The sequence below is a fragment of the Odocoileus virginianus genome, chromosome 26 (assembly GCF_023699985.2).
Source record: "Odocoileus virginianus isolate 20LAN1187 ecotype Illinois chromosome 26, Ovbor_1.2, whole genome shotgun sequence".
Taxonomy (NCBI): domain Eukaryota; kingdom Metazoa; phylum Chordata; class Mammalia; order Artiodactyla; family Cervidae; genus Odocoileus; species Odocoileus virginianus.
This window is the reverse complement of record NC_069699.1, coordinates 10463328-10475400: the sequence shown is the minus strand read 5'-3', so window position 1 is coordinate 10475400 and position 12073 is coordinate 10463328. Positions and strand designations below refer to the sequence as shown.

The 12073-nt window shown below is 43.5% G+C and overlaps 1 protein-coding gene across 2 annotated transcripts in view; it reads right to left on the bottom strand.

The window, feature by feature from the left end:
• Window positions 1–1617: 1617 nt before the first annotated feature.
• The window catches only part of WDR48 (WD repeat domain 48), a 47097-nt gene continuing 36641 nt past the window's right edge, over window positions 1618–12073 (bottom strand). The window contains exons 14-20 of one of the 2 annotated variants that reach the window (XM_070455443.1): window positions 11969–12064; window positions 9731–9836; window positions 8701–8788; window positions 7984–8019; window positions 6283–6359; window positions 4252–4444; window positions 1618–3648 (exon numbers count right to left, since the gene is read on the bottom strand). In XM_070455443.1, the coding sequence (XP_070311544.1) occupies window positions 3553–3648; window positions 4252–4444; window positions 6283–6359; window positions 7984–8019; window positions 8701–8788; window positions 9731–9836; window positions 11969–12064 (692 nt within the window). In that variant the 3' untranslated portion in view covers window positions 1618–3552. The remainder of the gene's footprint in view (window positions 3649–4251; window positions 4445–6282; window positions 6360–7983; window positions 8020–8700; window positions 8789–9730; window positions 9837–11968; window positions 12065–12073) is intronic. The other variant, XM_070455444.1, reaches the window with a different exon arrangement.

Sequence of the window (12073 nt, the reverse complement as noted above, 5' to 3'; positions counted from 1 at the left end):
GGGCACTTGTCTAAGAATCTCAAACAAATACTTTTGGCGTAGCAGGGGGCTGGGAACAGCACCAGGTTAAGTAAGTTTTCCAGAAGCTGGGGTAGGAGAGGGTTCTTTGCTGCTTGGGTCGGGCATGGAGCTTCCATTGGTAGAGGCCACGGGCCTTGCGGAAGGACATCTTTGGGTCACGTGCCCATTGCATGTTCCTGCTCCAGTCACTGTGGCTACACGGCAGGTAGCAGAGTCCAGGCACCACCAGGTGTGAAGATGGGGTGAGGGAGGGAGGGGTTGTGTGGGGTGTTTGCCTAATCCTTCCATAGGGCTTGCCTTGATTCTTTCCATTACAGACAGCCTATCTGTAATGGAGGGCACCCCCAAACCCCGGGGACCCCTGCCGCCCCATTTACTGTCTCACCCTGTGCTGCTCTGCACAGCTGGCGCAGGCTGACCACATATTCCCGTGAACCTGCCCCCTTCTCCTGAGGGACAGTTGGAAATTCTAGGCCCTTCAGCAGAGACTCACCTGTGCTTGGGCCATGCTGCTGCTGCTTCCCGAGCATCCACATCTAACGCACCTAGTGTCCCCAGATGGGACACCTGTCAGCTCCCAAACTTTTACAGCCATCTCTTTTAAATATGCAAGTCATCTAGCCACCCTAGTGGTGAATAAAAGTTAACAAATTTAAGTTCACCATCCTAAGCAGGCCCTCAGAGCCGGTCCTCCTGCCTGGAGCTCTTCACACACAGCTCCCATCCCAAGCAGGGATGAGGCGCCTGGACAAGAGTGATTAAGGGCCCTCTGTTATTTTCCACAGGACGGGAGGGGGCTGTTCCCCTCTCCTCCAGTGCCTCGGGAGGCTGAGACTGGGTTGTGTGTCTTGCTCTGCCTAGGTTCCCACAGCAAGAGGAGGGCTCCGTGCAGGGGTGACCCTTATCACTTGAAGTCCTCTCCTCTGGCCAGAGTCCCTCACCTTCCCACAGCCCTTGCTGATCACCGTGAAAGCAGCCTCCAGCCTGGCCGTCTAGCCTCAGCCCAGTCGAAAGTCTCACCTTTACCATCTGATTTGGAATGTGTGCCCTTACAGGGCATTCAGAGCTCTGTTAGGCTCACAGACGGGCCCAGACCAAAGATATGGAGGGAGTCTGCTCTGGCGGGCAGAGACCAAAGATATGGAGGGAGGGCCCCACATCAGGAAACACCTCACGTTCACTGCACTGTGACTGCATTTAAAAAGCAAAGTCTTGTCAGGTCCACTAGAGCAGCTGATAAGCCTGCAGAGTAGGGAGGCATTGTGTCCAGAGGCAGTGCCAGAATCTGGTTCCTGGGTTGTCTGGGAGCCCAGTGTCTGCCTGCAGGAATCCAGAAGTAGAATCAGGCGAGGCCTGTTCTGAAGCCAGTTTCCCTTCACTAACCTGGTGGCCTGACCCAGAGTCACCCTCACCCAAGGGACCTGGTTCTTCCGCCCTCACGTTAACACAGTCCCCTCCCTAAACTGGGGGCTAAAATGGATATCAATGCTAATTATTTCCAAGGTAAACACAAAACCAGAAGTTTCTTACTTTCTCTGTAATCTGCTATGAAGGAAAATGACAAGTGGAAATAAATGTGTACTGTACACTTTGAAATATTTTAACTAAAGCCTTTATTCTATACAACTGTGAAATACAGATTTTTACCCTTTTGGCATTGCAGACTGTCAAATCTTCTGGAAACTATTACGGGTTTGACTGGAACAACAAAAAAAACACAACCATGCTGGGGCAGGGGTGTCAGATCTAAGATGGGAAGGGAGCACAGCCGCCCCTCAAGACTCGGCACACGGGGCAGCACGGCCCAGCGAGACCCATTCCTTCAGCCCAAGGGCCCTTCGTGCAAACAAAGCTGAGGGCTGGGGAATGAGGTGTTTTTTTTTTTTTTTTTTTTAAGCCATTAATTCACAACTATTGCTAAAAAATGTGCACCGAAAGTGCACTGTTGTATTCAACAGATAGAAAGGATTTTTTTTTTTTTAAAAAAGCCGTTGCTCTCTGCATAAGGGAGACAGACTCGTTGGAAACGTGGCGTGTCTTTGCTCACTTCTTCAAAGTGCTGGAGGCAATGACCGCTCCACTTTCCAAAGGAGGCTGCCCAGCAGTGAGTGAACCCTGTCTCTACAGTTGTGCGGATCAGAGTATCTCAAACGGTTAGGTCCGGACCCAGGCCCATCAGCTGCCTCCAGCTGAACCTGTGAAGATGTAGAAAAGAAAAAAACCTTCCCCACCCCCTCCACAGTCCCTGCTATTATGGGGACAGGCCACACACAAGCTGGGGAGGCAACTGGACTGGAATAAACTGCCCTCTGAAGGCACTTGTGCTTCTGGCTTCACACAGGAGGCTTGTCTTACGTAGTTTTACGGGGGTGGACCATTGTTCTATTCCAAGTACAAATGACCTTGGGGAGAATCCAAAGTATTTTTTTTTTTTTCTGCCAAAAATTGAAGTGTTTACCCCCAATAAGTTATATTCTGTACAAGATCCAAATGATTCTATGAAAGCTTTAGATTGTTAGAAAGAACAGTGAAAAGAAATCTGGATACAGGCACAACAACAACACAAACCTGCATATAAAACTGGAAAAAACAAACATGTATACTTCCAGGACATGAATATCATATTAACTCATGATATCCTTTTACTCTGACACCAAAAATATTAGGTAGCATTTAAAAGAAGTTAGGATCTCATCACGGTCTTAAGTTTTGATGGTGTCATGCTGCTCACCCAGAGCAAGACCCTGTGGAGTCACCCGGTTTTGCCCGTAAAGAACACACAGTGGAGGAAGAAGTGAGAGAGCTGTGCCTCCTCGTGGCCACCGCGCAGCCAAGGCGTCTCAGCTGGGCACGGGCTGGGCGCTCTCTAGGCTGGCAGTCCAAGCGCTGTGACCCAGCACCTGGGGTTTCAACAGATCTGCCTACAACACATCTGAGATGCAGTATTAAAAACAAGCCCAACAGTAATTTATTATGAAATGGGCTGGCTCTTGAATTGTGCAACAGCCAATTCCTATTAAAAATAACTGTCTTAAATGGTGAAAACAACTTGTTTGTTTTTTTTTTAATGACAAACTTGGAAAAAGCCTTCATAGGTGCTGCGTAGATGGAATGTACTCCTAGAAAAGCTCCCGAGTGTGGGATTGGAGTTGGAACACAGTGACAGACATGGCCCTACCACGTGTCTCTGACAAGTGCTAACAGATCAAGATAAGGTCCTTGGAAACAAAAAGAGGAAGCAAAATCTGTGCTGGCCTCTCATCAGTCCTCAGTACATCTCGCAACACACAGCCTGCTTGGGGCTCTTCTGCTCTGGCGCTCTGCCTCCCTGGGGGACAGCTTAATCTACACATGGAGACTGGTTTCTATATTACATCTTGATTAGTCACTTCAATGGAAAGATAATCTCGGTCCATACCAAATCAGTCGTTAGAAGTCTTGTTCCCACTGGGGCTCTGGGCTTCCTAGGACTACTCTTGGGGCCATAGAGGAAGGTCAGTAAATGAATACCCAGGAGTGCTGGCCCGCCCTTCACGTGGACTTCTGACGGTAATGGAGGGTGAGGTCACCACCGCTCTTCCATATGAAGTGTTTCACTGTTCGAAGGTCCATATTTGGATCCAAAACCTGAATAGCAAAAAATAAATAATAAAAAAGTATCCAGTATCTCAGGCTGTTATTGCTAATGCCGAGTTCTCCTTGCCCATGCTTGGTGGCCTGTTCTTGCTGCCTGCAGGCATGAATCTGGAGATGGAAGACGTGCAATTCATGTGGCTAGGGCAGACACGACACGTCCAGCCGTTCTGAAGAAATGCCTCAACTGGATCCTCACTTACAGCATTTGCACAGACGCTGCACTCACCTCCTCCTCAGACCTTTAACACAGCGGATGCTGCTCTGCACACCAAGATGAGCACGTGGCTTTCTTTTCAGATAAAAAAGCCACCAGCACATCCACATCTGTCTGCGTGTGCATTTCGATCTCCTTGTCCCCTTCCTGAAAACTGCCCCCTGGGTAAACGGAAGCTTTAGGGTGGGTTAATCGAGCCCTCCAAAAAGGGCCTCACAAATAGGTGGGAGACCCGGTGCTCCTTACAGTCTTTCTAAAAGCAGAGGCCCTCCCCTCAACCCCCGCAAGGCAACAGATTTGGAAACCACAATCCTACCACATTATGAAATTCTGAGCACCAGCATTGGAAAAAATGGGGTGGTGTCCTCAAGTCCATTTACCTGGTCCTGGCACAGAAGCTCAATTTTCTCCTCTGCCAACACAGCAATATCCTCCTCTTTTTCCTGTTCTCCTGGTTTTTCATTATTAGAAGAGCTAGTGGTTTGAGACTCATTATCCAAGTTGATGATTTTCTCATAGACGTGTTCCATTACTTTCCGGACTTGAAGCATATCACTAGCAGAAAGTCGGTCCCTGAAAAAGGCAAGGGCAGATGGTGACATCAGGAAATCACTGGATATTCTCTCCCATATTCTTTGGTGATAGCATTTGATAAGGCTAAATCATACCACAAAAACATAAACCAATACATGTTCTTAGTCATTGCTTTCCATTTTTACAATTCCCAACAGATTTCTTACAGTGTCCTCTCCTAAGACAGATTATGTGCAAATAAGTGAGATTATATACATAAAGAATAGCCTTCTAGGTTCTATTCCCTTAAAGACCTTCCCAGAGCATGGGCAAACTGAATACTCCTGAAAGGGAAGGCAGCCCCTGGTGCTCATTAGGCTCCGATGATGGTTGTACACATTTCTCCCAGGGCTTCCTCCTATAGTCAAGACCTTGAGTTTCAACTGCCTGTCTGATCTCCAAACTCACCAACCCAACAGCTCCGGCTGATGCCCCAAAGGCATCGCAAACTCTACATGTCCAAAGCTAGATTCAGCAACTTCCTTATCCCCAAACCTATTTCTGTATCTCTGACATCAGTTAATAATGGTCAAATCAAATGGTTTAGGCTCATACTTTAAAAGCCATCTTGAACATCAATCATTAAATACTGCTGAAGTGCTATATAGAACTTGCTTTAAGATAATCCTGTGTCTGGTGTGAATGTGTGAGAGAGAGTGTGTGTGTGTGTGTAGGCAGGAGGATTCAGTGGGAGGGAGGAAAGATAGAGGTATAGATGACACAATGTTTAGCCATATGCTGACAATTACTTAAGCTGTTTGATGGGATAATGAGGTTCATTCTTCTATTCTTTTTTGTGTGTATGTTTGGAAATCTAACAGTATCTTATGTAAGCTCCTACTTTCACATCCCTGATCAAACCATTTTCTGGACCTGAAATATCTTTCTTTTGATCAATCTTACATGTCCAGCTCAAATTCCATGTCCTTCAAGAAACCTTTCTGGAAAGCTATAGTCACAGATTCATTTCTTTCCCCTACACTTTTCTTTCCCTGCTGCTGCTGCTAAGTCACTTCAGTCGTGTCCGACTCTGTGCGACCCCACAGACGACAGCCCACCAGGCTCCCCCGTCCCTGGGATTCTCCAGGCAAGAGCACTGGAGTGGGTTGCCATTTCCTTCTCCAATGCATGAAAGTGAAGTCGCTCAGTCATGTCAGAATCTTAGCGACCCCATGGAGTGCAGCCCACCAGGCTCCTCTGTCCATGGGATTTTCCAGGTAAGAGTACTGTAGTGGGATGCCACTGTCTTCTCCGTTTCTTTCCCTAAGTATCCATAAAAGCAATTATACAGATTGTGTCCTAAACTATGAATATGGCAAGAAACAAAATCCATGTCTTATTTTGAACATCTGCAACTGGCCACAGTAGGTACTTTGTAAACGGTTAAATTATATAAAGTTTCAATATTATGAAATTAACCTAAGATCTAGTACTTGCCTCCTGTGCTATAAATATAATCATAACAAATAAAAAATATCTCTGGCAATTAATTAAATCCAACCCAGGGATTGAACCCAGGTCTCCTGCACTGCAGGTGGCTTCTTTACCAGCTGAGCCACCGGGGAAGCCCAAGAATACTGGAGTGGGGAGCCTCTCCCTCCTCCAGCGGATCTTCCCGACCCAGGAATCGAACCAGGCTCTCCTGCATTGCAAGTGGATTTTTTACCAGTTGAGCTACCAGGGGAGCCCATACTTTGTAAATGGTTAAATTATATAAACTTTCAGTATTATGAAGTTAGCCTAAGATCCAGTACTTGCCTCCTGTGCTATAAATGTAATCACAAGGAATAAAAAAATCTCTGGCAATTAAAGTATTGAATGACACTCCATTTACTTACTTTTTTAAGGTTTTTGCTCCTGAAGATGCATGAGGTTGGAGGTAGAAAGGAATTTTGTTGAATTTGGGCATATTTTTCTGAAATATTAAAAATGAAAAAAGGTAAAATAGTTTCTATTAGTTGATAAACTAAAATGATGTCAATAAGAAAACATGATTCACAAGTTAATGGCTATTGTACATTTAAAAGGGACTTTCTATGAAATTTAGAGTAGGCTATCAAAGTATGTCAGCCTTAGAGAAAGGGTATTAGAAAAGTATGTTTCATTTTGTAATAAAACATAAAGACAAATTATATGCAGTGTCAGTGGCAATATAAAATTGCAGCATGGCTCTTCTTAAATAACAATTCAAGGTATTAAAGGGAAACAAACTTTATTTTAACTCTTTAAGCCATACAAACCAAAATCTCAAGTCTACATTCAAATGCCAGAACAAAAATTTAAGTGTCTTGAGAGAAACCCACAACACTCACTTTTGAGCAAAACCATACACTCTATGCTGGTAAGGTCCATTATCCACCTGAAAAGGTCAATCAAGTCCTCCTAACTTGCTTTACCTCTGACATCAGAGTGAGGTCTGAGGTTTCAAATAAGAGTGGAAAGTTCAGTCAACCACCTAGATGTCCACATGATGTAAACCATACACTTAGATAAATGATAAAATTAATTGGTCATCTTTGCTATGGGAATTAATCCCCTTTGAGCCTCGTGTCATATCCTGTTTGGATGTTTCCTCTGGGGAATAAGCCACAGGCCTAAAGTCAGCAATGCATCCAAGTGAGTTTCACACTCAAAGGAAGTAGTGGTTTATGGAGAGCTCAAATTTAAGAGAAGACTAGAATATCCATCAGGTGTCAGACTGGTTTTAAGTTCTTGGAAGTTCATCTGGGACAGAAAACAAATTTTCTAGAAGGTTCTAGAGATTAAATCTTTTTTCATGAGGCTTTAAATAGACATAAAATTAGTCAATAGCACATAACTAGAAACAGACCTATGTGTATATAGAAATTTAGTATATGATGAAACAGCATTTCAGATTAGTAGGAAAAGTTTAGATGATTCAATAAATTGTGTTGACCCACTGGCTATCCGTTTGGATAAAGTGAGCATCTTACTTCACACCAAACAGAATAAATCCACCAAACAGATAAATTCTAATACTTTAATGATCTAGATACAAAGCATTATCATAAACATGCTAGAAGAGAACAAAAGAAAACATTTTTGCTACTCTGGAGTGGGAAATACCTAAGCAAGACATGAAACTCACAACCATAAAGGATTAATCTGGTCATATAAAAATTAAAACTTTTTGCCTGCCAAAGGACATCATGAGTAAAGTAAAAATTCAATCGAGAGGCAAGAGAATGGTTAAAGGGTTAATAGTCAATATGAAGAACTATTACAAGTCAATAAGAAAGACACATAACCCAATAGAAAGTCGAGTAAAGAATACAAACAGGCAATTTACAAAAGAAATAAAAATGGCCACTATGAGAAGATGCTTAACCTCATCCTAAGTTTAAAAAAATTAAAACAATGAGACAAGATGTCTATCTTTCAGCAAAGATTCTACGCATCCAGCATTGGTGAGGGTGTGGGGTACTGGGCACTCACACACTGTCGGTGAGAGTGTAAACTGGTACACCCTTGGTGGAGTGCAATTTGGCAGTATCTATTGAAATTTAAAATGTGCATACCCTTTGATCCAGCAATTCCACTTCTAGGAATTTACCCTAAAAAGTACACAAAGATATATACACAAGGATGTTCACTGAAGCATTGTTTGTAACAGAAAACATTGGGTACAACCTAAATGTCCATTAATAGGGACTGGCTAAATAAATCATGGTACATTTATACAACGAAATACTATGCAGTCATTAAAAAGAAGTGATCCATACCGATATGAAAAAATGTCCAAAATATATTTTTAAGTGAAAAACAAAACAAAACAAAAAAACATACCCAAGTTGTAGAATAGTATAGAACAATAGATTCTGTGCAAAATAAAATGATCCATATATGGATCACATATATCTAGACACACATATATAGACACAAATAATATATACTTGTGTATGCACAGAAAAAGGTACTGAAGGCTTTGCATTAAGCTATTAATATTTACTTCCTCTGGGAAGAATAGGAAGTGAATGGAAGAGAGTGTTTGGAAAAGGATGGGAATTTCACCTTATTCATTTATTATTTTCTTTGATAAGCACATTTTATATATTAAAAATAAAGATAGAGACATAATTATAATATTTCTCTGCAGCTTTGGAACTGCACTGAAGCAGAAGAGGATTCCACTTGGCAGTCTAGTTTCAATGAAAGATTATACCATCTAATACGGTTAATTTTCTTCATGATTTGGAAAAAAGTAAGAGGACAAAGTGGGAGTGAAGGACACTTACATCCACAGTGATGTCAATTACCCATTGTGGCACCGTCTCATTAAGAAGCATGGACTCAGTCTCACCCCCAGAATCTCGGCAGAGGAGCCTAAACATAATTCATCATGTAGTAAGTGACAAAACAAGCACGGATCCCAATATCACTATCAGTAAATGTTAGAGGGAGGGACCTTATGGAGTTCATTCAGGATAACCCCCGATTGACAGCTGAGGAAATCAAGTAGAAGGCAGGCAGAGTGACACTCTGCTAAGAGTGAAAGCAAGCTGTAAAACTCAGGCTCCCAGATCCCAAGGCCAGACATGCACTACAGCTGCCTGCTGGGGTCCCTGGTGAGGATGGAAGCTGGCTGTAGGCAAGGCATTTGGGGTCGCCCACCAGTGCTACAGTGCATGGCACTCCACACACAATATGGGGTCAGGATGTTTTCAGTAACCACACTCTCAGGAAGTCACCATCAAGAAGATAATTCTACTCTCAAGGGCAAGACAAATAGTTTTCTTATTTCTGGACCATGGCTTTCTCCCATGACATTTCTTGGGCCTTGGCTGGCAACTTGGAGGTGAAGCCAGTCTAGCACTTGCCTGCAGGCCCTCATGAAGGACTGCCTTACACCTCAGGTCGAGCCACTGTTGGGCGCGACAGCTCCCAGGAGCAGCCCAGTCCATCTCCCCTGGCCTGGTCTGAGGGAAGTTATCTACTCAGATGTTGTCCTGTGGGTGGGAACTTCTGGTGAAGTCATCTGTCCCCTCACCCTGGCAGTCTTGCTGGTTAACTGAGAAAAAGCATTTCCTGCAGAAACCACTAAGAAGCTGCCTTGAGGCAAGGTTATCAACCTCCACAAGGTATCAACCTCATTTTATCACTAGAGGCTCAGCTCTCAATTAAGATGGGGTCTAATAGCATCAGACACTTAACTATTTCAGGGAGGTGAAAAACCAAAACCCAGACACCCCCAGAAGTTAATAGACATTTGCTTGAATCAAAACTTCAGGGCAAACAGGATGCACTCTGAGCCCTTCTTACCCATACCTGAAGAGGGTGCGACCTCCAGCTTCACCAAAGATCACAGGGGTGTGTGGGGGCACTTGAAAGTAGCCATTTCCTTTCTGTACTCGGTTCTCTTGCTCCCCATTTACTAGGAAAAAATAAAGATGGCGTCAGTATCCAGAGTTAGTGCTAACAACACAGATTCTAAACATTTTGTTTCCACAGGACCCAACCATTGCAAGATTTTTAAGTCAAAAAGTCCTGTAAGTCAGCTAGAGATGGAAATAAGGGTAAGAAAACAAAGTTCCTGAAAATAAGAAATATGGCAATGTGTGACATACCTCATGAGAAATGATTACATTTCAGAGATTAATGTTTGAGATCTAAAACAAAAACATAACCACCTACTTCAGCCACAGGGAAGTCTAGAACAGTCTCTTTATAAATGATCTGCTCTTTTCTGTGGTGCTGGTGGGGTGGGGATTGGTAAAACACCAAGCACAGAGAAATTTGAGTCAGAAAAAAAAAATTTATATTTAATGGCAGCCACAACTAATGGTATTGGTGAAAAACAAAATCTCTAAGAGGTCATAAACTCATTTTTATTGCTCTCTGCAGATTTCATTTTAGTCAGATTTCATTTCAGTCAGCTCTCTGCAGCTGACTCCCCCTCAAGTACCAGTTCGTTCATAACCACTTTCTGAAGGAATCTGGAAACAATCTCGCCCTCTGCAACCAACAGCACTCTCAGAACCTCTCTCACTGCACCAACTCTGATCACGCGGTGCAGATGTAAGCGGTGCTTTGTCCACCCAGAATGCCAGTCTCTGAATGGAGGGATCCATGCCCATCTATCTCTATTATCGTCACTTACAACTCACTATAGGCCTCCGAATACTCGCGCTGCCCACCACACATAACCTAAGCAGCTTGAGTGTCCACTGTGTGTTGTGCAGGTCCAGCAGGATTACCAGACAGAGTGTGCAGTGTCCTGAGCTTGGCTCGGTCCTGCCCTGCCTTCACTATGCCAATTTGATTTTAAGGATGATTTGGCATTTCCTGTGACTTATTCTTTACTCCCCCAACCAAAGTCTGCCTTCAAGAGGTGCTGCCTGTAGCCCTTTGATTTCATTACTTAGTCTTTATTGGCTCCTTGGGCCTCTGAGGGCACCCTGTCAGGTTATGGATGGAGAAAGACAAGTCAAGAACAGGAAACGGCACGCCCACAGCTGCAGAGTTGATAAGATGGCAGAGCCCATACCAGAATCTAGCTTTCTCGACCCTCCGTGAGCAGATCTTTCCACTGACTCCGGCTCACAGTTCACTGTACAATTCAGAAGGGGAATGAGGTGAGCCAGGTGACAAAAGAAACGCCATCATGTGTGGGGTCAGGTCAGTGCTCTCTCTTTGACAGGGACATCAGGACACTGGCTTACAGAGAGGCATATCATCCTTGCAAAACAGATTTGAACTCCAAAAATTATTCTGGACGAATTAGTCAGCCACAGCAGTCTTTGGCAGGAGGGCTTCATCACTGCTGACCACCACAAATAGGCAATCTGCAGAGAATTGTTAGCAGAGCAAGTCCTCAGTGGGTGGGACTCAAGGTTACGTATCAGCTGTGCTGTTTTAAGTTTTTTCCCCTATTTTCTTTAATCAGACTGAGCCAAACTCATAAGTTCCAAATTTTCCCGTGCTGTACAGTGAGTTACTGCCGCTGCCTATGGCACACACAGCTTCGGAGTGTCCTCAATGACATTAATTCTCTACACACACAGTCACTTACCTGACACTTCTGAGTTGGCAGTTGATTTTTTGAGCCAATACCAGGTAGATCATCAGACTAGGGAATATCTACATTTCAGGGCAATGTGAAACATGCCTCACAAGGACAAATTTGGCTTTCCAATGCACCTAAATAGCTAGCTTTGGAGGTAAATCCAGCAGGTCCACAATACCTCGAGAAGTACCTTTAGAATAAACCTGCTAAGCTGCCTACTTTTAAAGACAAAGGTCACCTGAATATACCGGATTGATTCTATATACATTGTTTAGTCTCATCAATTAAAAGTTCTTTGATATCTCAGTTAAGACTGGATGGACATTCTTTAGCATGCAGAAGGGAGGGCAATAAATTGAGCACACCACAACTACTTACTATGTCATACTTTAGCAAATGGTTAAAAAATTTTTATATTTAAAATTCTCAGGATAACAATCTAAATATCCTTAACTTTAGAGTAATTTTAAAACCAGTTATCCTAATATAAAAATACAAACCATGGTTTACTTCATTTTCTTCTTCGTCTATTGGATTCACATGTGTCCTAGGCCAATATTCTAGGAGTGCCTGGAGTAAAAGTCCTCCTAAGTTCACTGCAAAAG